Genomic DNA, 27,900 nt, shown 5'->3' with positions numbered 1-27,900 from the left:
TTATTGTTGTTATCACTGGAAAGCTAAGAGTTCCTCAGCTACAGGTTCTCAGGGGCCTTTGACAAGTAAAATAGCCTAAAAATGAAAAAAACCTATAGTAGAAAGATGTTAACACTTGTTTCTCTGTTCCCTCCATCAAGACTATGACTCCATTTTTTTCACATCTTCCTTCCTTTTATTGAAAAAAATTTTAGAAAATGGCAGTTAATAAAAGGCACAAACAAATCAACAGGGATATACTAGTGGAAAACACAATATAAAACTAAAATGCCATTGGCTTCTTTAATTGGTTAAAAGCACAAAATGTAACAGGCAGAAAGTCTGTTTCAAACAAATTAAAAAGCTATGTGTTTTTTAAATTCTCCCCAAATCAGATATATACACACCCACAAAAATAGTGTGTGAAGGAAAGCTGTCATACACAAGAAGTTGTATCCTGAATTCTTCAAGGAAACACATATTGAAATAGGAATTAACAGAGTCAGCAACAGATTAATAATTTTTTAAAATTGAGTCTTAAAATGCTACATGGCCCAAAGCTATACTATATAAAGTACTGCTAGGTACAAAAGAAAAAGTCTGTACAGCTTTTAGCAAAACTGCTTTCCCAGAAAAGCAAATTAAAATAATGCAATCAGCAGATCAAGGAGACTACAGCTAGACATCAGAGCTACAACTTCTCATATCTGTGTCAGAAAATCCTATTTATCCAGAATAGACTAAAATTTCAGGACAAAACAGGGACTTTTTAACATTTCTTACTTTACCCATTTTAAGTTCTTTTTATCTCCCCCACCCTCCAAGCCAGTAATTCAGCAAGATCCAGGAGAAAGAGGGCTACTTTTAGAATTGGCTACTTTATTTTTCTTTCTATGGCGAGACTGTCATGGAGCCTGGATATTTCAGGCTCATATGCATCCATGACCAGTGTCCCACTGTGGTCAAAAAACTTAGCAATGGACTTTGTGAACTCGGCTTCCCGCTGCTGCTTTGTTCTCCCACTGATGAAGGTCAGCTTCAAGGTGTATTTGTCATCAAACCTAAGCATGGGGGCAAAGATAACAAATTGAAAACCAAACACAGAGATTCAACCAGTAACAATACGGCACCAAGTGTTTCCGAAGAAAAGGAGTAAGCTGGGCACGATGATACAGGGAACAAACGCATCCTTTAAAAGCAAAAGCAAAAACAAAACCCCAGGGCTCCTAACTTTTCAAGATACTAGTTCTGATTCTTAGGTGTTGACATATCTTTCCTGCTTTAATTACTGTGTACCTCCTTTACCTTGTTGTAGACTTTTAAACCATGTGGACCATCTTCTCTCATCTCTGGACTTTGTATTTGCCATGCTAGACAGTTTTTCCTAGCAGACTCTTCTCCCCTATCTCACCTGAGAAGTTCTTATTTGTTAACACTATACTTGGGCATAAACTTTTCTGGGAAAGCCTCCCAATCTGGGTCAGATGTGTTTCCTCTGTCTTCCACAGTACCATCAATCAATATTCAACTCAAATAGTGACCTCCTGTCATATGCCAGGCCTAATAATAGGCTCCTATGGTATCAACAAAATTACCTATCTGTTGACATGATGTGTACTGTGTTCTTCACTAGCCTGGGAGGTTTCTTTTCCTTTTGTTTCTGGTGCTTGAATCAGGATTGTCTAGGAGACTCCTGAGCAAAGATTTTTGTCTTAATTGTTTCATACTCTTAGCTGGGTTTCTAGTAGGCAATCAGATTTTTATAAATAAATGAAGAACCCTTGCTTTCAAGGATGCTCTCCAATCCCAGGGTGCCTAGTCCTTGCACTCTGCAATCAGTCTATCTCCAGGTTTTACTCTGATCCCAGGGCAGGGATGCTAACTGCTTTACTACATGAACTCCAGAGATTCCTTAGCTATACTTTAACGTACCCTGAAGGCCATTACTATGTCCATTCATTCAAGAGGGTTTAATGACACCAATTACTGGTAGGCTGACATCCTCCACCCTGTTTCCATTTATCAGGACATATTCAGTGGATTGTCAAGCTAGTATTATCTTTAAATGAAGCAGTTTCTTGAGGCTCTATTTCTGCATGTTTAAGATGGGAGAACTTCCACCTGCTTTTAGGATTACTGTCATGACTAAAACAGTGCCTATCATTAACTAGTGCTCAAAAGATCACAGCTCCTCAATAATTGTTGGTCTAGGCAGTAACTCCCAACTTGGAGAGCTAGTAGTGAAGTTCGTTTAACTATTTTCAACACCTCAAAAGGTTTTCTCAAGTTCTGACCAACTGCTGCTAATTGATATCACAGTAATTTTTAGACTTCTGTGCCCAGTTTTATTCAGTTACATGGCTTTGGTGGCAGTCCATGATCTGATGAGTTGTGACTTGATACATTTTAGAAATGTTCATTAATTCAGCTATTTATTGAGCCTACCTATATGTGACAGGCAGTTTTAGATGGTAAGGACATACAGCAGTGAACATAATATAAATGTCTGCCTTTTGGGACTTTCATTTTAGTGTGAGGGAACAGACAGTATAAAAAAATAAGATGTTCTCTTAAATAGATGCGCAGAAAAGCCTTCACTAAGCAGATGTCTGAGCAAAGCCAAGAAAGATAAGAGAATAAGCTATCTGGAAAAAGAATGTTCCAGGAAAAAGGAACAGCAAGTGCAAAGGCCCTGAGGCAAGAACATGCCTGAAATGTCTTAAGAACAGAAAGGGGCCTAATATGAACAGAATGAAGTGGGAGAGGATGAGAGCCACAGGAGATGAGGGTATGTTTGCATAGGTGTGTGGAGTGCAGAGAATAGACATGTATGGACTTCCAAGCCACCCTTAGGATTTTGGTGATTTCTCTGAGAGAGTTTTGAGCAAAAGACTGAGTTGATCTGACTTATGTTTCAAAAGGATCACTTTGCTTGCTGTCCTGGGAATAGACTATGGGTGGGGAGAGGGCTGCAGAAGTCCATTAGAACATCATTACAGTAGGCTGGGCGCAGTGGCTCATGCCTATAATCCCAGCACTTTGGGAGGCCAAGGCGGGCAGATCACGAGGTCAGGAGATCCAGACTATCCTGGCTAACATGGTGAAACCCCCTCTCTACTAAAAATACAAAAAATTAGCCAGACATGGTGGCGGGTGCCTGTAGTCCCAGCTATTTGGGAGGCTGAGGCAGGAGAATGGTGTGAACCCAGGAGGCAGACCTTGCAGCGAGCCGAGATCGCACCGCTGCACTCACTCCAGCCTAGACGAAAGCGTAAGACTCTGTCTCAAAAAAAACAAAACAAAAAAAGAACATCATTAAAGTAACATACGTGAGAGAGGATGGTAGCAGTGGAGATGGTAAATGGTCAGACAATACATTTAGATGGTGGAGCTAACAGGATTTGCTGACAGACTAAAGAAGGACTGAGAAAGAGGAGTCAAAATGACTCCAGAGCTCTGTAAGGACAGCACTGCCATTTATTGAAGTGGGAAAAACTGAGCGGAAGGGCAGGTTTGGATGAGGGAGAGATGAGTTAGGTTTTGGACATGTTGACTTTGAGATGCCTATTAGGATCCAACATCAAACAGAATGCTGGAATATATTTAGAGTTCAGAGAAGAGGTCAAGGATGAAAATACAAATTTAGAGATCTTCATCATACAGAAGAGGTTCCAGAACAAGCCCTGGTGGCATTTCAGAAAAAAATGGGAGATGAAGAATCACAAAGGAGACTGAGGAACAGACATTAAGGTAAGAAGAAAATTAGAAGCATGTGGTATCTGAGAAGCCTAGTTAAAAAAAAAAAAAAGTATTACAAAGTAAGGGTAATTAGCTATGTCAAATGCTGCTGACAGGTCAAGTAAAGAAGACAAGAGCAGATCCAGGTGATAGCACAATAAGAAAAGGAGAGCAGAGAAATGAGGAGACTGTGTGAGGAGCAGAAGGGGAAAGAAACCTTTTTTTTTTTTTCAGTTGGGAGAAATTACAGTATATTTATATGTCAGAGGGAATGATCCAGCAGAGAGGGAAACATCAAGTAAGAGAGAAGGGATAGAATCCCATAGACTCAAGGGAGGGAAGGCCTTAGATAGGTACTTGGAAGTAGGTGAGTAGTGATGGTAGACTTATGATGGCTTCTATCTTCCCAACAACAAAAAACTGAGAGTAAAGATGGGGGAGGAGGCCTAGGAGGTTTGAGGATAGGGAAGATATGAAAGATCCTCCAGGACAGGGAGAGAGTAACTGGACTACAGAAGTGTCATGGAATCTAAGCCAGGTAAGGAGGAACTGAAGTGGGTTACAGATGCCACCGGGGCTGAAGAAATGCTGTGACAAGAGAACTAGAAGGAAATAAATTAGAGCAACAGGAAGCAATGGTCAGGGTGGGATACTTAAAACTGAAATTATTGAAGGTAATTTGGTCTTATTAATTGCAAGGTCTACTTGGGTATGTCTACGAAAATAAATGTTTAAGGCATGATAGAAAACAGGATAATGGGAAGAAAGGAAGTAAAACTGAGAGGCCAAGTTACTAGAATAACTATCTATGTGAATATGGCAATCACCAAGACTTATGAAAGGACAAATGTTAGAGAGAGTGCCAATGAGACAGGAATTATCTTCAAAAGAGTAGGCGTGTGTTTAACTGCAAGGAAGAGGCATAGAAGTGGCACAATGTGATGACATGCATTCAAAGGGAGGGTTTTAGGGAAGAGGAGGCATTGGAAGCTGCAAAGGGGAGACCCATCTCTACCTGTAGTACCAGAGTTATGAAGGCTGTGAGAGAAACATCAGCCACCACTTGCAGTCTGCAGTGGAAATATGTCCTCAGGGGTTATGGTCAGGTTTCACTTAGGGTAAGAAAGAGAAGGGAATGTACAAAGAGATGGCTAGGTTACAGGGGACTTTGTGGATGGCTGACAATGACTTGGCTGCAGGCAAAGACTAATTAGGAGGCCAAGGCTGCAGCCCAGCCCAGATGAATGTCAATCATTCACATAACAAAATATGCCACGCCAGGCCCTGGGCTGGGTCTGGTTACCAAGGGGTGAGTGAGAAAGTCCTGCCTGGGCTTAGGTTTCTAGTGTGTAGTGAATGGTAAAGGAGCTCACACTTTGGAGGAGGGGGCAGGCCCAGGAGGAGACACAGACAGGAAATAATTATAGCTCCATGTGGTAACTAACAGAGGTAAGCATAAATGCTTTTAAGAATAACTAGGACGGGCTGGGCGTGGTGGCTCACACCTGTAATCCCACCACTTTGGGAGGCCGAGGCTAGGCGATCACTTGAGGTCAGGAATTCAAGTCCAGCCTGGCCAACATGGTGAAAACCCATCTGTACAAAAAATAAAAAATTAGCCAGATGTGGTCGTGGGTCCGTAATCCCAGCTACTCAGGAGGCTGAGGCAGAAGAATTGCTTGAACCCAGGTGAGGAGGTTGCAGTGAGCCAAGATCGCGTCATTGCGCTCCAGCCTGGGTGACAACAGTGAAACTCCGTCTCAAAAAAAAAAAAAAAAAAAAAAAAAGAAGATCTAGGACCACCTAATTTAGACTAAGGCATGTTAAGGAAGACTAAGGTATGTCAGGGAAGGCTTCTTGGAAGTAGGAGTGAGCCAGGTTACAGAAAGATAGCTACACCAGAGAGAATAATATGTTTAAAGGTACAGGGTCACTGGGAAACTTGGATAACTTAGCATATTGCAAATTCCATAATATTGCCAGAGTAAGAGAATGCATTTTGAGAGGGGCATAAAAGAAAGCTGGAGATGTCACTAGGGGATGAATGCTGTAATACTTCATATGCTGAAGGAGTTTAGACTGTATAATGAATGTGCTGGGGAGTGACAAAATCACTTTTTGCGAGAGAGTCACATAGCTTGTGTTGTCTGCACATGGCAACTAGTAGTCTGTGAAACCTTTCATTGCCATTTTCACATCACATGACCTGGCAGTAGAAGTAAGACATCAGAATCAGCCACTGTTAAGCTACTAAATCAGTCTGTGAGGTGGGGGAGGGAGAAGACATCAGCAGAAAGCTGGGAACAGAGCAAGAACATTCACACTTCCACTCCACCAACAATATGGCAGTTGGTAAAAATCAGCAGGAAACGTGAAAAAAATCAGAACCCTTGTACACTGCTAGTGAGACTGTAAAATAGGGCAGCCACTTTGGACAACAGTCTGGCAGTTCCTCAGACAAAGAGAGTTAGCATACCATACAAGTCTTCTCCTAGGTGTATCACCCAAGAGAAATGAAAACATGTCTACCTAAAAACATGTACACAAATATGTATAGCAACATTATTCATAATAGCCAAAAAGTAGAAACAACCCAAATGTCTGTCAACTAACAAATGGATAAACAAAATGGAATATTACTTGACCATAGAAAGGAATGAAGTACTGATACATGCTACAACATGAACGAACCTTGTGTACAGTATATATAGGAAGTAATTGCGCTAAGTGAAAGAACCCAGTTATAAAAGACCACATATTGCATGATTCCATTCACATGAAATGTCCATAAAAGAGAACAGAGAAAGTAGACTGGTGGTTGCCCAGGGCTCGGGGAAGTGGGAGGATAGGGAAGTGATTAGCTAGAGTACAGAGGTTTTTTTTTTGAGGTGATGAAAATGCTCTAAAATTGACTGTGATAATGGTTGCAAATATCTGTAAATACTACTAGACTTTTGAACTGTACACTTTAAATGGTAGGTGAATTATATAAAAGTTCTTAAAAAATACAAAAGTCAGAATAAAAATAATGAAATTATAATGCTGCTAGGTTTTAGAATTCTGCAACTCTGCTTCAGTGGCCTGGTAGAGGATGCAGATTATGATGGCTGAGGCCAAAGGGCAGCTAGAAGCCCTGTCAGGAGATAAGCAAAAACTCAGCTGCAACAACAGAATGAAGGTCTGCTTCCCTTTCTCATAGGCGCCTCTACAAGTTGGCAATGAGACAGTCTGTATGGCACAGATGCTACACTTAACTTCATATATAAATAATTGTACTTATAATTTGTGGGTCTATTATGCACTAGTTAAGTATAATAGGTTTTTAAGATAGTGACTACGAGTATGAATTCTGCTTTCAAACTTGGGCTGGAATTCCTGCTCTACCACTTTTGGGCTATATGATACTGGAAGAGTTGATTTAACCTTTGGGCCTGTATTCTTATCTATAAAATGAGTGTTCTAAAACTTAATGAGATAATGCATTTAGCAGAATACCCAACATACAGTAAATGTTCAATAAACATTTGCTATTATTATAATTGGTATTTCATCTTCCCAGAAACTCTAGGCATCATTTTTGACCACACTAAACCTCAGATAATTTATACAATTTACCCAAAGTTATACAGCTAGACAGAAACTGAACTGGAAGATGAACCTAGTTCTTGGTACCTACAAAACACATGTGTGTCAGCTGCACAAAGTTATACCTAACACTGGTCAGAAACAGACTCTAGATTGTGCTTTGAGTTGCCCAGTGCACTGCTCCAGGTGTTCTTGATTGTATTCATGGAGAGAAGACAGGATCATAGAAGACACAGAAGCTAATGGAGTTCTTCAAAGATAACTGATCTCACATCTTTGGCTTTTATAGTTTTGTACGCTTAATCGTCTCTGTTAAGTGGCCACAGGAAAAAGTACCTTCTCCCACAGTTTATCCTCAGAGCATTTCTGTGATAATGCAATCTCAGAACTACAAGGCTAGGACAAACCTTCGAGATCATCCATACTCCTTTCTTCATTTTATATGACTAGCTCTATGATCCACATAGAGTAGGCACATAGTAAGTCTTCTGTTGATAATGACAACACGCCAGGGCAAATCCAACAACAGGATTTAAAAATCTGTGAGGATAGTCATACCTTTTAAGACTAGAGGACAGCTGCCAGATATCATCAGGATCCATTCCTGTAGGATCTTTCCTGTGGGCCACGAGAAAGATGCTCTTCTCCTTATATGAGGTATAAATGGTCAGAATCCCCATCATCACAAAATAGGTTCAAATAAAGTTAAGGGGAAAATACCCAAACATAAAAGAGAAGTAACACAAATTGACAAGCAACAGATATAAAAACTTTCATAATGATAGTCCTAAAGAAGACAGCTTTGTCTTGCTGCCAAAACACTGAAAATTTAGCTATTTCATTTTCATCCTTATGTTTATGTACCAAGAGAAGCAAGGCTCTCTCTGGTTAATTCTGCAAACACCTCAGAAAGGAAGAAAAGAAAAAGATACAGAGCATAAACTAGCTCTCATCTTTATGTTCAAAGACAACATGTATAATAAGATACCTAGTTTGTCAAGACTTTGTTGTAATAGTGCTTATTTCTTTATAAAAAACAACGAATAGTCCCAGTGGACTTGACCATGTTCAACTGATTTTAAGGGTTATCAGAAGAGAAGAAAAGTGACCCAAATAGTTTACTATAAGAGAGTATGTCAAATAGTACGACAATTACTTCCTATATGCATATAGACTTATTATTATATTGTTTTTGACAGTATTAAGTACCATATATAATAAGCACTTATAGTTTGCCAAAAACTGGCATAAGAGCTTTGTGTATACTGTGCCATTTAAATTTCATAAACAAGGCTGGGCACGATGGCTCACACCTTTAATACCGGCACTTTGGGAGGCCGAGGCAGGTGGATTGCTTGAGACCTGGAGTTTGAAACCAGCCTGGCCAACAGGGAACAATGGGAAACCCCATTTCTACTAAAAATACAAAAATTAAGGCTAGGCGTGGTGGCTTACGCCTGTAATCCCAGCACTTTGGGAGGCTGAGGTGGGCAGATCACTTGAGGTCAGGAGTTCGAGACGAGCCTGGCCAACATGGTGAAACCCCATGTCTCTACTAAAAATACAAAAATTAGCTGGGCGTGGTGGTGCATGCCCGTAGTCCTGCTACTCAGGAGGCTGAGGCACGAGCATGGCTTGAACCCAGGAAGCAGAGGTTGCAGGGTTGCAGTGAGCCGAGATCGTGCCGCTGTGCTCCAGCCTGTGTGACAGAGCAAGACTGTCTCAAAAAAAAAAAAAAAAACACACACACACACACACACAAAAACCCAAAAAAATTAGCTGGATGTGGTGGTGCAGGCCCGTAATCCCAGCTACTTGTATGGCTGAGGCAGGGGAATCACTTGAACCTAGGAGGCAGAGGCTGTAGTGAGGCAAGACTGTGCCACTGCACTCCAGCCTGGGCAACAGAGTGAGACCCTGTCTCAAAAAATAGAAATAAAATAAATAAAATAAAAATAAATTTCATGAACAGTGCTCGCTTCGGCAGCACATATACTAAAATTAGAATGATACAGAGGTTAGCATGGCCCTAGCACAAGGATGACCGGCAAATTCATGAAGCATTCCATTAAAAAAGAGTTAAAAAATAGATAAATTTCATGAACAGGAAAGGCAGGAAAACATAGTGCAAAGCATATGGACTTTAGAGTAGAGATAATCCTAGATTTAAATCTTGGCCTTTAATCAGTATAATCATAATAACTTCCTTCCCCAAGTCTTAGTATCCTTACCTTTAAAATTGGGATAATACTGATATTTTAGAATTATCATGAGATTTAGAGATGAAGGATATATGTAGTCTAGGATACAGAAGACTTTTTTTTTTTTTTGAGACAGGGTCTCACTCTGTCACCCAGGCTAGAGTACAGTGGCGTGATCTCAGCTCACTGCAGCCTCAACATCCCAAGCTCAAGCAATCCTCCCATCTCAGCTTCCTCAGTAGCTGGGATTATAGGTGTGCGTCACCACACCCAGCTAGTTTATTTTTTATTTTATCTAATTTATTTATTTATTTTGAGACAGAGTCTTGCTCTATCGCCCAGGCTGGAGTGCAGTAGTGGATCTTGGCTCACTGTGACTTCTGCCTCCTGGATTCAAGTGATTCTTGTGCCTCAGCCTCCCAAGTATCTGGGACTACAGGCATGGGCCACCATGCCCAGCTAATTTTTGTATTTTTGGTAGTGATAGGGTTTCTCCAAGTTCCTCAGGCTGGCCTTGAACTCTTGGGCTCAAGGGATTTGCCCACCTTGGCCTCTCAAAGTGTTGGGATTACAGGTGTGAGCCACGATGCCCAGCAACAGAAGACATTTATAATGGTGGTCCCTACTATTATAAATAAAACTGACATGACAAAAATAAGACCTTGTTTTATTAAACAAATATAACCAAACAAATGAATTACCATCAAGGTAGTTCTCTTGGGAGGCCAGACGTTTGTAATAATGTTGCTATCATTGTCAAATCTCTTTGGAATTCCCCTGGGAACTGTCTCTAGAACCTATGGAATATTATTCTTTTGAACTGCCTTAATAGTGAAAAATTCAGACTGGGATGATTAATCTGATTACTGAAAGGAGTCAAGGATCACCTGGTGCCACTTCTGGGGGCTATGTGGGGCAATCTGGATAATACAATTTTTGACTAGGATTTGCTTTATTAGAGGTTTGCTAACTGCCTCTGAAGATAAATCCCCAACATGAAGTTTTAAAACATATTTCAGGTTGGCTGGGCACAGTGGCTTATGCCTGTAATCCCAGCACTGTGGGAGGATTGCTTGGGCCCAGGAGTTTTGGGACCAGCCTAGGCAACATAGTAGGACTTTGTCTCTGTAAAAAATTTAAAAATTAGGCAGACATGGTGGCGTGTGCCCGTCTGCTCAGGAGGTTGAGGTGGGAGAATTGCTCAAGCCAGGAGGCTGACGCTACAGTGAGTCATGATCACACCACTGTACTTCAGCCTGGGTGACAGGGTAAGATCCTGTCTCAAAAAAAACAAAAACAAAACAAAACAAAATTCAGGTGGTGGTAACATTGTTTAAAAAAGTAAACTGCCTACCAAAATTATCTGTTTTAATAGTGAAGTATAATTAAGTTCTTTATATTCAACTTCTTGAGAAAAAAAATCAAGCTGGGTAGGCAACAACCATGATCTTAACATTTATCATAAAAAAGAGGGGAAAGGAAACGATTATATATCAAATACAATATAAAATCTCTCATTTAATCTTTATGATAATTCTGAATGCTACCCATATTTATAAATGAGTGGTATTCAAATCATCTCAAAAATAAGTAAATTTTCATTAGCACAAGATCATAGATACCTTGGATTTCAAACCCATATTCTCTAGCTCCAGAATAAGTTCTTAATTCCACTGTAATACAAGCCACACTTGTATCTCATGCTCAGTACTTTCCAGTTCAGCTCCTCAGCTTCAAGTAAACTTGATACAGATCTGAGTCTCCAAAATCAGATCCTTTCCTAATATCCTAGAATGAGTAGCTTGAAGCAGCCACGTCTAATGGGAAAAGTTCTGGGCTAGAAATGAGAAGAGCTGGGTTCACTATTACTATGTGTTTTGCTATTAAGTGCTCATATTAGGACAATAACCTCTACATTAATAAAAAAATGAATTATGATAAAATAACCATACAAAACATAAAATATTAATGACAGTTACTATATAAACTGATAGATATTTACTATATAAGCATCATAGCTCATAATGTTAAGTTCTAACATTAGCAAGCCCTAATATGCAAGTCTGTTTTGTTTTTTGTACGGAGAAGTACCAGAAGATTTAAAAAAATAGTCACTAGAAAACAACCTGAGCATAAATAAAGGATATGATATGACACACAAAGCCAAAACGGGTTTGGACTCTGGAAAGGGGTGCATATAATCCCAAATCAAAGCCACTATGGCAAAGAAACAGGAGATTGTACAGATGGTGAGGCGACCATCAATTAGACCAAAATTCTCCACATATTTGTATTTTTCCAGAAGTACCTGGTGAGAAAAAGAAGGAATCAAGCTAATAGGAATACTTCCTTCCCAGTATGTGCTTTTATTCTTGATTTCCATGATAAAAGAATCATATGAATTACCAAGTAGTTCCCTCCAGTTGGGATTTTACCACACCAAACAAGTAAAACTCAAGCCTTCTATAAAGAACCAAGAGAGAAAGTTCATCAATCCCTCATATAAAAACTTTAAACTCCTCAACCTTTCCCACAGCTGAAATGTTTTACTTTTACAAATGGAGAGATGATTTATCATGAATGAATGTCCTATCTTCTCTCAACCGTCTGTGCTCTAGGCTAATTAATCTCAAAAACAAAAAATTACCAGCTTTCTTGAGATAGCCAACATTTATATATTTTTTTAATTTTATTATTATTATACTTTAAGTTTTAGGGTACATGTGCACAACGTGCAGGTTTGTTACATATGTATACATGTGCCATGTTGGTGATATTTCAACACACTTCCTCTGACTTTTTCTGTGAGAAATTTTAGAAACTGCTTTCTGACTCAATTTCTAACACTGAAAACTAAGGGCACTCCAAGTTACAAAAGGAAAAGATTTTCCAGGAGAGATGGCCATCAGCTGTATAGATACTAACCAACCCCTCCTCAAGAAAGTACCTTTTTGGCAGAATCATCCAGAGAGTTTTTCACAGCTGATCCATCCCACTTGTCAATTTTTACAGGCTTATCATCTATCTTCCACTGTAAAACAAAAAAGTTGTGCATCAAGAAACTTGGCCTCTTACTGAAAGTAAAATGAACCACTTTTTAAGAGCATCCCTCATGCAAACATAATATTTACTCTTTGTCTTCTGATGTTGCAGAACTAAAAGACAAAACAGGCTATTCTGGGCACACTCCTATGGGGTAGCCCTGCAAGAAGCAGTTAAAAACAAACAAAAAAGACCAAACAATTAAAAATCAGGTTGAAAGAGACTAGGTCACTAGAGTCAGGTGGTACTCATGTGATGTTGACGTTGCCAGTCTCCATGCAGAGAATATAAAAACCACCCCAGAACCAGAAAACATATATGGGCTGCAGAGACTGTAAGTGTAAACTTGCATATCCCACCTTCATTTTACTGAAATGTGAGTATAGAAAATTACTCTATTTGTTCATTCTTTCCTTCTATGACCATAAAACTCAGAAAATACAGATACATGAATTTACAGACACTAACAAAATGGGGAGGATCTCCTTTAATATCACTTTGTCAGCTAACAACTTTTATTATTTTACCAGCATGTCTTAACTTTAAGATAGCAATTCCAGGATAGCCTGTTGGAAACAACACTACATTTTAAATTACAAACCAAGTCTCAGACTCAGTCCCATCATGAGTTGAGTGGACAAACTCTGCTTCTATTTCCCTTATCTATAGAGGTTTACAAAGTTTCCCAAACACTGCTATTCAGAGGCAAATAATTCTCTCACTCACTGCTCATGTAGAAGTTCAAAATGTTACAGCACCTACGAATGCCAATTTAGCACCCTGAATTCAACTTCCCACTTCCGGGAATGTTTCTATAACTGAATACAAGTGAAATGATACACAAGGCTACTCACTGCAGCATTGTCTGTAATAGTGAAAAGCTGGAAGTAACTCGAGTGCTCATTTGCAAGGGGATTGGTTAAACAAACTATGGTACATCCAGATATCTTATCAGGGTAGAGAAATACAGGGAGGAGTAAGACTACTCTATGTGTGCCTTTAAAATTTTTTAACCATGTGAATATATTACATAGTAAAAAATTTTCTCAAATACAAGTATTTAAGTAAATATGGCTTAAGAGGAACAGGGTGCTACAAATAATCTGATAAACCTGTTTTTTGTAGACCATTAATGGCCAACTCTTAATTTCTTAGATCAAGTGAACAAATATTGTATTCCACAAAAATTACAAACCAGCAAGCAATCCAAAATTCATCTGGATTTAGAATGGATTATTTTACTGAAAGACAGAGAATGTCGTATTTATCTTTCAGATTGAGCACAAGTACAAAGATAATGCCTATAAGAAATAAAGAGATGGCAGTGGTGAGTACCTGCCATCCCAGATACTTGGGAGGCTGAGGTGGCAGGACAGCTTCAGCCCAGGAGTTCGAGTCCAGCCTGGGTAATACAGTGAGAGCTTGTCTCTGAAAATAAATAAATAAATAAATAAATAATAAAAAAAAAATAAGAGATGGGATAAAAATTGTAAAGATTTTAAACAACTACAGAAATACAATTCATCGACCTTGATTTTTTTAACTGTGATTCTATATATTATTATACAAAAGAGAAAACCTGTTTTGTGAAGTTTGTTGGGAGAAATAACATGAGCTAAAAATAGCCATACTTAAAGTGATTAAAAATCAATCAAGTTTTTTTTTCCCCTTGGTGCCTTGTAAAAGCAAAAATTTTTCTTTGAGAAAATTACTCATGGCAGCATACTGCACTATTGACTGCCAGCCTACAAATCAAACATGACATCTAATTTTAAAGATACAAACTGAACCAAAAAGAAATTAGCAGGCTTTCTAGCTAGATAGCTCATTTACACTGTCAAGTAAATCCCTCTTTGAAGACATGCAAAAGAACCAACTTGTAGAGCCAAATACACCATAGCATTTGAATTATTTGTTAAATAAAGTCAGAATAAAGTCATTTAAAAATTATGGGTCATTGAAAAACAGGAAAATCATATTCTCAGACACCTAGCCACACTTCACTGCCTGCATCACATCACAGAAAAGAAACTTGCCTTTTAAAAGTCAGAGGATAGGCCGGGCATGGTGGCTCACGCTTGTAATCCCAGCACTTTGGGAGGCCGAGGCGGGCGGATCACGAGGTCAGGAGACCGAGACCACGGTGAAACCTCGTCTCTACTAAAAATACAAAAAATTAGCCGGGCGTGGTGGCGGGCGCCTGTAGTCCCAGCTACTCGGAGAGGCTGAGGCAGGAGAATGGCGTGAACCCGGGAGGCAGAGCTTGCAGGGAGCCGAGATCGCGCCACTGCACTCCAGCCTGGGCGACAGAGCGAGACTCCGTCTCAAAAAAAAAAAAAAAAAAAAAGTCAGAGGATAATGTCTTAACCAATTTGGGGGAATAAAATGCAGAAGCAGCCATTTTACAATGCATTGAAACAGCCTCAGCTCTAACTTCACTGCCTGGTACCTAGAAGCAATCTTCAGTAAGTGGAACAGAAACATTTCCAGTGAATTACATGAAATCACAAGAAAGGTTGTAATTTGACTTTACGGCAACACAGCCCATTTTGAAGCAAGTAATGTCTCTACTACAGTACAGAGAACCATTTGGAAAAAGGGGAGTTGCTATTAGGTGCTTCTTTTTCTGATTATTATTTCTCACCATGCTCAAAAACTGCTCATCAACTAAAATGTATGCTGCTCCTCATGTTCTCTCTACTACTAAGTCGGGTATTTTAAAAGCTATCTTTTTTTTTTTTTTTGCCTCACTTTTGTCTTCCTCAACACTAAGTGCAAATTGCTTTCCTTTTGTAATAATAAAAAGAGAAAGCAAAAATTAGTTTCTTTTATGTGGGAAAAGATCTCTAAAATGTTACTCTCCAGTTTAAATTTAGCAAATGTAAACATGGGCAAAATGATCTCACTTGGTTCTTATTCACGGAATTTCTTTAAGGGATGGAGGGCAGACAGAAGGTATAATCATAGCTACCATTTCCTGAATGCCTAACTTGTGCTACGGATGTGCTAAGTATTTTACATATACTATCTCACTTAATTTCCACAATAACTCTACAAGGTAAGAACAGTTAAAATCCTCCTTTTACAGATAACACTAAGGGTTTAAAAAACTTGCCAAAGGTAAAAGGTAGAAAGTGGTAAAGCCAGGACTCAAAACCTATGCTCTCTCATTATTCTACACTGCCTTCCCATGTAGTGCAAGGAAAGGAATTATTAGCCATCAAAAACACAAAAGAATAGGAAACAAAGAGATCCCTGAAGTGACAGCTGTACAATGTATCTTGATTCCTAACAAGCTCTAGTAATAACATTTTAAAAACCTAAAAAAAAAAAAAAAAGATGTTAATCTTGAATAGGACAAAACTCACAGGGTATCAAAAATGTTGAACCTCCCCACCAATGTAAAACCAACTGCAATTTGGCTGAAAACACAGCTCAAAAAGTACTATTTTAAAGAAATTACTCCCCTACACCACCCACTGAAGAGATAAAGACAACTTTTTTTTTGAGACAGTCTTACTCTGTCACCCAGGCTGAGTGCAGTGGCGCGATATCAGCTCACTGCAACCTCCGCCTCCTGGGTTCAAGCAATTCTCATGCCTCAGCCTCCGGAGTAACTGGGATTACAGGCAAGTGTCATCACACCCGGCTAATTTTTATATTTTTTAAGAGAGATGGGGTTTCACCATGTTGGCCAGGCTAGTCTCGAACTCCTGGCCTCAAGTGATCCATGTACCTCAGCCTCCCAAAGTGCCACCACACCCGGCCAAGATAAAGACAATTTTTATCAGGCTAACATACCTGAAGCCAGAGCTGGCTGGCTAACCAGTTCAAAGAAAACAGGCATTTGATAGCTTTAATAGAACATTAAGAATCATTTCAGTTACGTTTCTCCACTGCACATTTGAATAATAAAAAATTCTACAAAGACACTTCACTGAAGGTATGGCATCAGGAACTCCATAAGTGCTTTAGGAAGGATATTAAACACAACTCAGGTCTGAAGGATATGTAGTCAATGCAGGAAGGCATTTTCCAGATTAACTTATTTGAGGGAATACAGCCTTCTGTTCCCCATGCGTCTCACCACACTTAAAGGGATAGGGTGGGATCAAAAAAAGAGACAAAATAAGCCAGGCACAGTGGCACATGTTTATAACTTCAGCACTTTGGGAGGCCAAGGTGGAAGGATCGCTTGAGTTCAGGAGTCTGAGATCAGCCTGGGCAACATAGCAAGATCCCATATTTACAAAAAAATTTAATTTAAAAAATTATCCAGGCGTGGTAGTGCCCACCTATAGTCCCAGCTACTTGGGAGACAGAGGCAGGGGGATGGCTTGAGCCCAGGAGGTGTAGGCTGCAGTGAGCTGTGATTGTGCTACTGCACTCCAGCCTGGACAATGGAGTGAGACTCCATCTCAAAAAACAAAAGGACAAAATCCTTGGTCATTAGGATATGTCCAGCAAAATAAAATTGTTTTGAGTATGACAACATGAACACCTTCAATTTTCTTATTTTAATAAGTGAAAACAGAAGTTATGCAGTGATATAAAAGACCTGAGTGGACTGCTTCATAAAGCTCCCTGGCTTGATAATAAGACTCAAAGAATTCCTCAATTCACACTGGAGAGATGAAGAATTACCAGGGGTGAGAGTGGTGTCAATGGTGACCCTGTTCTGATTTAGACAGAACTGAGCATGGCTTTAAGAAAAATAAACTTTTTTTCTCCTTTATCCCAGTTTAGAAAGTAGATGGAAGCTGCAAAGGGGGAAAGTAGCAGGAGATGAGGCATCCGAGAGAAATCATTTCCTAGTTATTAGGCTAAAGAACTTGAACTTTATTCTGAAGCAGGCAATGGAGAGTATTTTAAGCATAGGAATAACAATCAAATTTACGTTTTTTTTTTTTTTAAGTTATTTTAGTGGCAACCTGGCAGATGATCTGGAGGGGAGTAACACTGGACATAGAGATGCAGATGGGGCCTGATGTAAGTGCAGAGCCTCAATGCTCAATAGAGCAGCAGTAGGGGGACTGAAAGGGAGTATTCTGAGGTTGAATTGGCAGGACTTAGTAACAGACTAGTTATAAGGAACACGAAAGAGAAGAGACAGAGATGATCACCTACTAGAACTAGGGCTTGGATGACTTGTTGGAGCCATCATGTCATTTTCCAAGAAGAATACAGGAGGAAAAAGGATAAATACCCATTTGTATATGTGGAGTTCTAAACTAAAATAAGGAGATAATAAAAATGGATGGCAAACTCAGAAGCTGAGATTACAATTTCAGTTGGAAATATATAGTACCCATATGCCCCCCCACACACACATATTTAGCAAGAAAAGAAAATGTTCAGTTTGGGGAGAAAATGATGTCTATTTTAAGAATGTGCACTGTCATCTAATTTAGATCCCAATTCAGCAAAAACATGGTATCTCAAAGAGATTGTGCTCTTAGCAACACACTGAATCTTCAATTTCAATCTATTTTTTATAAAAACGGCCAAGATACACTGCAAAGAAAATTACTAGCTTAACAGTGCTTATTACTGACTGCATTCATCACTGGAGTTAGAAGTTAGGAAATTACCATGTGTTAATTAAATTATGAGCATGCACATTAGTGACAACCGCAGAGAAACTGATTCCTAGGTTTTACACTGCCTTCTCTACTCCACCACAAACTGCATTTAGCAGTGACAGGGCTGCTTCTACATCAACCCAGCCCATGAATAGAGAAGCCCACATGACTGAAGCTCTTTGAGGGCCAGATCACTGGATCCAAGACTTAAACATCCCACCACTGAGCCCAGTAAGTGTGAGATCTAAGGCTGAAAAGAGCTTAAAGTTAAAACAACTTGATTCAACATATTAATTAGTAATGCTCCAACAATGAAGTATTTTCTTCTACCAGCAAACTGAAATGTAGTCAACAATCCTTTCAATACTAGCAACTAACATCTTCTAAAGTCTGACTGAATCATTGGCATAATCATCCAGTATAAATTTCTTACTTTTGCAATAGGTAGACAAGAAATTAGGTATACAAAAAAAATGGTCTTTACAATTTAGTTAAGGAAAATCCTATACTTACAATGAATTATAAACTATGCTAAGTGCTAAATGATAAGAAGTAGACATAAAGGGGCAAGGGCACACTATAGGTTCAAGGATCTGCAAAAAAGATTTTGGATAAAATGTTACCTATTACCTCAGGGATATCAATCTGCAGCAAAGCTGACTGGGGAGGGTTGGAAGAGAGAGGGATGCTGCCAAGGAAGACCTGAATTAAGGCACGAAGACTGGCTAGGAATGTACTACATTGATACAGATGTGCGATGAGTCCTTATTCTAGAAAGGTGGCAGATCCACATGCTCCATTTAAGAATTACATGCAATCAGTTCTGAAAAATGCAGCTGAGTGCAAATTCAGGGATAGGACCATACAGCCGTTTCATCTGAAATCCATCTCCTACTGCCTGGAAAAAATATTAACTGTTATATGACTTTTCTTGGTTTCTTTTTCTTTTTAAGGAAACTGCCAAGCCTCTCAATAGCAATTCATTCCAGTGTTGGACAATCTTTTAAAAGAAAAAAATAATATTTTTAAACACAACCTTTTTGGCAATTACACTCTTTATTTTCTTTAAATTAATATTGAATGGCTGCTTGCTATGTGCCAAGCACTGTTCTAGCCACTAGGGATATAGTCATAAACAAGACAAATTCTGCACTCAAAGAGCTTCTTCTTGTATGGAAGATAAACAGTAAGTAAACAAATATGCATATAATTCCAGGCTGTAAAAAAGATTATACAGAAAATGCAATAGGGTTTTTAAAAAGACTAAAAAAATAGTGAGGGAAAATAGTTAACATCTGAGCAGAGTTGAATAAAGGAGTAACCCATGAGAAAATCTGGAGTGTCCCAGTGAAAACAGTACACCAAAATCCCCCAAGCTTAACGTGTTTGAGGAACAGCAGAAAAGCCAGGGTTTCCAGAGTATAATGACTCAAGTAGAAACTGACAGATGAGGATGACAGAAACAGGCAGGATCAAGAACATGTAGGGGCTATAAAATAGGCCACAATTAGGGGTTTGGAGTTTAGCTAACTGAGATGGGAAGTTACTGGAGAGATTTCAGCAAGAGAGTGAGTGATCTATGTTTTAAAACATCAGTCTGGCTGCTGTGTGGAGAAGAAAATGTAAGGGAGCCAAGCACGGAAGCTGGAAGACCAGTTGAAAGGGCTACTACAGCTCTCTAGGTAGGAGTGGTCAGATTCTGGATGTACAGCCAGGAAAATACAACAATGAGATGGCTGTGGAGTACAAAGCAAAGAGAAGAATCAAGGGTAACTCTCAGGTTTTTGTTTGAATAAATGAGATGAATGGAGGTGTCTACCTGAAATGAAGAAGACTGGGAGAGAAGCACTTTGAGGGGTAAGCGGAAATCAAGAGATTGGCTCTGGCTACTGATGCCTGATACACGTTTTAAACATTTAAGTGGAGATGACAAGTAGGCAGTTGGACAGAAAAGTCTGGGGCTTATAGGAAAGGTCCATGTTGAGAATATAAATGTAGAAGTCAGCAACTTCTACATGTTATTTAAGCCATGACATTGGTTATCACCTTGGGATGAGGGTAGACAGAGGAGAGGGCCAGGGGTAATAAGCTCATAAGCTCAGGGACTGGCAATATTTACACAGGTCAGGAAGAAGACCAAAGAACAATGAAGACAACAGAGACTAGTTGACGGAGGAGGAAAACTGGGGGCAAGTGGTGTCCTAGAAGCCAAGTAAAGAAAATATTTCAAGAAAAAAGAAGTGATCAATAAGTCAAATGCTACTGAAAGGCTAAGTAATATAAAAAACTACTATTGAAATTTGATAAGATGGAGATCAGAGCAGAGAAACAGTGCTGGCAACAGCTGAAAAAGGTACCTGGGCAGGCAGATCTATCTGTCTGTCTGTCTATCTATCTATCTATCTACCTACCTACCTACCTATGTATAGTGAGTCTTTTAATTAGTAATTAAAGTAATAGTATTAAAGTAATCAGTGTCTGTGATACCACTGTTACACGATACATAGTTTAAAAAAAATAATAATTTGAAACTTTAAGGGTTACTCCATGAAAGACAAAAATAAGTTTCTAAAATTGCGATATAGTTCACACACTATAAAATTCACTATTTAAAAATAATGCCAATTCAGTGGTTCTTAGTATACTCACAAGGTTATGCAACCATCACCACTATCTAATTCTAGAATATATGCATACCCTCAAAAAGAAACTCCATACCCATTAGCAGTCACATCTTATTCCTGTCCCCCGGCAGCCAACAATCTACTTTGTCTCTATGGATATACAAATGTAGTCATACTATATATGGCCTTTTGTGATTGGCTTCTTTCACTTAGCACATTTTCAAGATTCATCCATATTGTAGTATGTATCAATACTTTATTCTAACGGTCAAATTATATTGCATTGTATAGATATATCACACTGCATTTATCCATTCATCAGCTGACAGACTGTTTCTACCTTTAGGCCATTATGATAACTGTGTTATGAACATTTGTGTGCCAAGTTTTCCTGTGGACACACATTTTCAGTTCTCTTAGGTATACACCTAGGAGTGGAATTGCTGGGTCATATGGTTAACTTTACGTTGAATTTTCTGAGGAACTGTCAAACTGTTTCCAAGAGTGCCACCACATTTTACATCCCTGCTCGCGATATATGAAGATTCTGATTTCTCCGTATTCTCACCAAAACAGGTTATTTTCCTTTTTTTCCCCTTTATTATAGCAATCTTAGTGGACGTGGAGTGGTTTCTCATTGTGGTTTTACTTTGCATTTCTCTAATGACTGATGATATTGCGCATCTTTCCATGTGCTATGGGCCATTCGTATGTCTTCTACGGAGAAATGTCTATTTACATCTTTTGCCCTTTTAAAAACTAGGTTGCTGTCTTTTTATTACTGAGTTGTAAAATTCTTTATATAGTCTGGATGCTAGACCCTTATCAGATATATGATTTGAAAATGTTTTCTCTCATTCTGTAGATTGTCTTTTTTCACTTTCTTGATAGTGGCCTTTGACACACACATACTTTTTATTTTGACGAAATAAAATTTGAGTTTTGAGACGCTAATAAAGATCAGTTTGCAAAACAGTATTAAAAGGCCAGCACCTTGTTTCATTAAACACACACACACACAATTATAGTAATGTTATAAAACCGTTCATCTTCTTTGTCAGAGCTAGGTAACAGGGCACAAGCATATCACCTGGAAGTCTGACAAGCTAAGATATCTTCCAGTAGAGTAAAAGAGGAGACACCTAACAACATATGGTTGGTAGGTGACAAAACCAAGGCCACAGCCTAGGTCTTCCACCTCACAACAGATGCTCATCCCACTACTACGTTAGCTAGCACATTAGATTGCACAAGGCACACCCTAGTATGGGAAGCAACGTGCTGAGTAAAGAAAGAGCACTGGATTAAGCACTGGGGGAGCCAGGTTCTGTAAGTGTTACTAATTCACTGTGTGGTCTTGGGCAAGTTGCTTTGCTTGTGTCCTTGTCTACAAAATGAGGCTGAAGCATCAGATGAGTTTCAGGATCTCTTCATTATAAAGACTTTAAAGAAACCACTATTAAGCAGAATAGCTTTTAAAAACAAAACAAAAACCTTAAAATGTCAGAACCAGAAGAGACTTCAAAAAATCATTTAAGCCAGTAGTTCTCAACCTGGACATAACTGTTAAATGCAGAGGTAATAGAGACATGTGAAGAAAAATGCAGATATTCAGGCCTAAGAAAAGGTCCAAAAATCTGTTAATTTTGACTAATTCCCAAAGGAGTCTGATGTAAACAGATTAAAGCTGTGCTTTAAGATCAGGCTGACAGGCCAGCCAGGAGACAGAAATCCAGGTATAAGGCTAAAAGGGTCTAGATAATAGCTTCTGGAAAGCATGGTTTAACACCACATATCAACTTTAATAGCCAAAACAAATTAAGTGAGCAGCTTTTCTTTATAACTGCAAGGCAGAAGAAAATGCTTTGATGTATTTGGGGCAAAATAACATACTGCAATGATCTAAGTCAAGTTATTCTGTGATGGAGGTGGAAAGATTATATTTGCATACTTATTTTTAAGATCAGGAAACAAGAATTGCTGTGTTCTTAAAGTCAGTTTCATAAGAGTAGAAATTCACATCTGCTTAGGGAAAACTAGAAGCATATTTGCATCTCTTTATTACACTTCTTTATGGCAAGTGAAACTACAGCTGCAGAAATAAAATAAAAACCCTCCCTGCCCAAATCAAGACACATCAAATTAAATAAATTATATTAGGCTGGGTGCGGTGGTGCACGCTTGCAAACCCTGCACTTTGGGAGGCCAAGGCCATTGGATCACCTGAGGTCAGGAGTTCGAGACCAGCCTGGCCAACACGGTGAAACCCTATCCTACTAAACATACAAAAATTAGCAGGGTATGGAGGCGCATGCCTGTAATCCCAGCTACTCGGGAGACTGAGGCAGGAGAATTGTTTGAACCTGGGAGGCGGAGATTGCAGTGAGTGGAGATTGCAACAAATTGAGACTCTTGTCTCACAAAAAAAAAAAAGAAAAAGAAAAAGAAATTATATTAAAGGTAATAGCTTCTCATTCCCACAGAGCAAAAGCCTCTCTATTCATTCAGATCCTGCTCCACTGAGAATAACATTTTTTTCCCCAAGTTTTCTCCCACAGTACCCTCAGTCTTCAATTAGAGGCACCATCCTCTAAAGCTGTTTCTGAAGACTGAGGTGGCAGATCTCAAGTTTTTTCTCTGCGAAATTCAATGCTAAAAGTACTTATCTTGTGTTGATCACTATAGAAAAGCACTCACAGGAAAATGGGCAAATACAAATTGGTGAAATAATACAAGATAGTATGTCATATTAAGTGACAGCTTAATTCCCATGTGCAGTGTAAGTGCTAGAGGAATTCAGAGAGGGAACAGTTCAATGTAAGGCTGAAACCAAGTTTTCCAAGAAAAGACACTCAAGCAGCTCTTGACTATTCTCTTCTGTCCCTCACTTATTGGTTAAATCTTCCAAGCACTCTTTTGTGAGACCTTTTATCTATTTCTGCTACTCATGTTGGGGTTCTCATCACCTTGTCATTCTATTTTTACCACAGACAGCCCTTTACAAAGAACATTTACTTCTAGTAGATTCCAAAGGACAGGGAACAGAGCTGGGTGTGGTGGCTCATGCCTGTAATTCCAGTACTTTGGGAGGCTGAGGTGGGCAGATCACTTGAGGCCAGGAGTTCAAGATTAGTCCGGGCAACGCCGTGAGACCTTGTCTCTACCAAAAATAAAAATAAAAAATAAAAATAAAAAGGGCAGAAGAAACCAAACAAAAAAACCCAAAGAACATTTACCAGCACTATACAACTTGATCCTTACAACAAGCCTATAATATGTATGAATGCCCACAATATTTACATAAGGAAATTTAAATTCAGCAATATCACATAACTTATCCAAGGTCATGTGGCTTTTATTAGGTAGGTGCAAAACTTATTGTTTTTGCCATCACTTTCAATGGCAAAAACAGCAAATACTTTTGCACCAACCTAATAACATGCTGCACTAGAACTCAAATTTGTCTCTTTTTATTACATATTATACACTACTGTGTATACGGCCTTATTAAGAAGTCTTCTAATTTCTATCTCTCCAAACCATCTGAATAGTTTTCCTAAAAACCACTTTACACAGTCTCAAACCCTTCAACAGCTTTCTTCTCCTACTTCAAGCAATCCATGGCCTCCCTAATCAGATTCTATCTACTTGTCACTACAGTTCTTTAGAGAGCCTTCTGCTCAACTCAATACCTGAGAAACATAAAACACCATCACATCCGTGTAACTTTACTCAACGAGACTTTTTTACCTGGCATGTCTTTCCTTTTTCCCCCCCAAATAAGGTGCCAGTTCCACCCTCAGGAATGAGGCCTTTCCTTGAGGCTCTTACTCTTCTTTTTTTTGAGACAGAGTTGCCCTCTTATTGCCCAGGCTGGAGTGCAATGGCGTGATCTCGGCTCACTGCAACCTCCACCTCCCGGGTTCAAGTGTTTCTCCTGCCTCAGCCTCCCGAGTAGGTGGGATTACAGGCATGCGCCACCACTCTTCGCTAATTTTGTATTTTTAGTAGAGATGGGGTTTCTCCATGTTGGTCTGGCTGGTCTTGAACTTCCGACCTCAGGTGATCCGCCTGCCTTGGCCTCCCAAAGTGCTGGGATTACAGGTGTGAGCCACCATGCCCGGCCGAGGCTCTTACTCTTATCAATAAGCTCGCAGGGTTCACTCTATCTCTCTCATTTGAACTTCTGTAACAAGTACACACTTGAGCGAATATACCATATACTTCCTTAAATAGATTCAATTACCCCATCTTCTAGATTTGGCTATTCTGAGTGCTCTCTGACAGTAGGATTCTTGATTTACTCCTCCACCATCACACATCTGTACTGGACACTACAGGTAATGGAGATCATTAATGTGTACTGTCTTACTTGGTTTTTCCCAAAACCCTGTGATATAGGTGCCAGAGACTCCAAAATTCCAAATAAAGAAAGGTTAATTGACTTGCCAGTCTTCATACTGTTAGCAAGTAGCAGAAATACTTCAAAGCTGAAATCTTATGATCCCCACATCCAGGTTCTTTCAATAACACAATGGTGCCATATACACTATTCCATAGTAGTATTCCATACTGCCTTAGCAGAATGCCCATACTTAATGTTTGCTGATGATAATCCAAGTGCAAGGAAGAGCAAGAGCAGTTAGTGGGGCAGGTAAGCACAGGCTACGAGGTGCTTACCTAGCAAGAGGGAAGGATTTGTGTACACAAATGACCATCAATTCCCCATACTCTCACATGTCTTGAAGCAATTTACCATCCCAACCTCCAGAATATGTTTCTGTATCTTAAGGTTTGAGTGTGAGGCCAGGTGCATGGTGACTCATGCCTGTAATCCCAGCACTTTGGGGAGCCAAGGTGGGAGGATCACTTGAGGCCCAGGAATTTGAGACCAGCCAAGGCAACACAGTAAGACCCTGACTCTACAAAAAAATTAAAAGCAAAAAATTTAGCCAGGCGTGGTGGTGCACATTTGTGGTCCCAGCTACTCAGGAGGCTGGGGTGGGAAGATCACCTGAGCTTAAGAGTTCAAGGCTGCAGTGAGCTAAGATCCATTCTGGGCAACGGAGTGTGACCCCTCTCACAAGGGAAGAGTGTGAGAACCATGTCTTTCAAAACCAATGACACTTAAAAAGACAAGTAAAAAGACCTGGATCTTAACCCCTCAACATAATCATGTTTTCATTTCTTAAGCACCTACCATGTGTTATGCACAGGGAAGTCTGAAAGCTGTTTTCAATTAAATTCAAAAATTCTGCTTTCTATATTAAAGACACCATGCTTAACAATTCTCATCAAACCAGCCCAGGGCCCTACAATGAGAGAAGTGGAAGGGAATTTAGAGTTAAGTCCCTCATTTTAAGGCTAAATCTCTCACTTTGCAGATGAGAAAACAGATATAGAGAGAGCAAGCATATTTCAAGGTCACAAAGCTAATTAGAGGCAAAATCAACACTAGGACGATATTCTCCATGCGACTGTTTCTTCCAAGATGCTGTGCAAAGAGCAAGAAAGGCCAACCCAGGGACAGTTTTCCTTTTTTTCTTTTCTTTTAAGCCCTTGTTGCTAGGACTGCAGTTAAAAAAATTTTTTTTGGACGAACAGAGGGAGGAAAGCGGCAAGCGTGAGCGGGCAGCAGGGCACTTGGTAGCAAACAGGGAGGTGGAAGTAAGAGAGGAGAGGGCGGGGAAAAACAACAGGAAAAAAAGAAAAATCTTAAAGGCTTCTTGTCAGCCCAGTAGAGTAGTCAATACTCAAATATTTTCAGTATTCGCCTATCATGATAAAACGCCTAAAAACTTCAGTAAGCAAAAGGACAAGAAGCACTTTGGAATCTGTAGCAGCACGCAAGGGTGATGGTGGTTAGGGAGTTTGGGGGACACTGATTCTTTAATCTTTGGGCTTCGGTTTTCCGTGTCTGTGAAATGGGCACTGGCAACAGTGCACCCAGCACCCCAGGGGAAAAGCGATGGACACGAAGAATCAAATTACCGAAAAAGCTGTGGCGGCCAGGACCAGAACACTTGCGAGAAGGGAAGAAGTCCTAAAGAGGACAGGGTCCAGGTTTGAAGTGTGACGAGGGCAAGGGCAGGCTACAGGCGTGCGTTGGGTTGTGACAGTGGTCACACAAGGGCTCCCCTCAAAAGGCCGTAGAAAATAAGGGAGACGGGGATGGGAAGGTGGGCTCGCCGCCTCCCATGCCTCCCCAGGATTCAACTGTTCCCAAGAACCGGCTTCTCACCTTATCCAACAAGCCGCTACGGCCACTGCCTGTTCCGCAGTTGGAAGCACCGCCAGCCCCACTACAGCCTCCGCTACCACCGCTTCTCCCGCCCTGTGTAGCTACCGCCGCCATGTTGTCCGCCTCTGCGTCTCCCTCCCCTCCGACTTGTCTGAAGCCGATTGGCTGGAGCTGACAGCGTGACGCGCCGCGCGGAGTCAATCGGGATCCGTAGTTTGGGGCTTGCTGGCGCGAAGTAGTCAGAGGACGTGGCCGCGGGGCTTGCTGGGACTTGAGGTTAGACGTCCCGGCCGTCGGTTGCCGCCTACAGCGTCTGCCGTCGCGTCGCAGTTACTAAGGCGTGGGGAAGATAGCGGCAGGCACCACAGTGGAGCGGCTCCGAGATCCCCGGGAGGCTCGCAGACGCGCATCCCTCCTGACTGGGACGTCGCCTCCGCAGACCTCTCGGAGGCTGAAGCGACGCCGGAGGCAGGTGCGACTGAAAACTTAGTTCTCGAGTTCGAGTCTTTCTCCAGCCCAGGTGTGGCGTTTCCAAAGGAGTAGGCAGGAGCTCGTCCTTCATACTTTTCTAGCCCGGTTGTGGTACTTACTGGTTATTCTCTCAAGCAGCTGTTATTTTAGCTGTTAGTAATGTTTTCGTGTTACGGAGAACTCACATTTACTGAGTGCCTACAGTCTGCCAGGCAGTATCCTGTGTGCACTTCCAGCCATCCTCTCTCTGAGTCCCACAACAGCCCTATTAGATGAGGAGGAAACTAAAGAACCTACCCAAAGCCAGATAGCGTGTATCTGAACTCGGTTTTCAAGCAGGCATTTAAAAAAAATCAAAACCAATATATATCCCTTCTGACACTCTGCTTTTACGGTTTCAGGATGTAATAGTGTTCTAGATTTTAATTAATTTTTTT

General features: G+C 40.1%; 2 protein-coding genes and 1 non-coding gene across 14 annotated transcripts in view; 2 read left to right on the top strand and 1 right to left on the bottom strand.

Annotated features, from left to right (window-relative positions):
• Nucleotides 1-257: 257 nt before the first annotated feature.
• SPCS2 (signal peptidase complex subunit 2) lies at nt 258-27,228 on the bottom strand. The gene is made up of 5 exons (XM_055282952.2): nt 26,993-27,228; nt 12,451-12,534; nt 11,651-11,811; nt 7,861-7,995; nt 258-1,040 (listed from the first exon to the last, which is right to left on the bottom strand). Exons 1-5 carry the CDS (start codon nt 27,104-27,106, stop codon nt 854-856), a joined length of 681 nt encoding a protein of 226 aa, XP_055138927.1. The 5' UTR covers nt 27,107-27,228; the 3' UTR covers nt 258-853.
• Nucleotides 9,274-9,377, top strand: LOC129485524 (U6 spliceosomal RNA). The gene has a single exon (XR_008658672.1). It is a non-coding gene; the product is annotated as a U6 spliceosomal RNA (small nuclear RNA).
• Nucleotides 27,223-27,900, top strand: part of XRRA1 (X-ray radiation resistance associated 1) — a 108,417-nt gene continuing 107,739 nt past the window's right edge. For 6 of the 12 annotated variants that reach the window (XM_055282939.2, XM_063641343.1, XM_055282931.2 and 3 more), the window contains exon 1: nt 27,223-27,464. The gene's annotated coding sequence lies outside the window, so the exon portion shown is untranslated. The remainder of the gene's footprint in view (nt 27,465-27,900) is intronic. The other 6 variants (XM_063641344.1, XM_063641342.1, XM_055282936.2 and 3 more) reach the window with 1 other exon arrangement.

Source organism: Symphalangus syndactylus, chromosome 6 (genome assembly GCF_028878055.3).
Source record: "Symphalangus syndactylus isolate Jambi chromosome 6, NHGRI_mSymSyn1-v2.1_pri, whole genome shotgun sequence".
NCBI classification, from domain to species: Eukaryota; Metazoa; Chordata; class Mammalia; order Primates; family Hylobatidae; genus Symphalangus; species Symphalangus syndactylus.
This window is presented reverse-complemented; position numbering and strand designations above follow the sequence as displayed.

Coding starts and splice junctions, on each gene's coding strand:
- SPCS2 (XM_055282952.2), bottom strand. CDS start 27,106: ATGGCGGCGGTAGCTACACAGGGCGGGAGAAGCGGTGGTAGCGGAGGC. Junction 11,812..12,450: donor TGGATGATTCTGCCAAAAAG/GTACTTTCTTGA, acceptor TTTTCTCACCAG/GTACTTCTGGAAAAATACAA. Junction 7,996..11,650: donor TTGGCTTTGTGTGTCATATC/ATATCCTTTATT, acceptor CTTTATTTGAAC/CTATTTTGTGATGATGGGGA.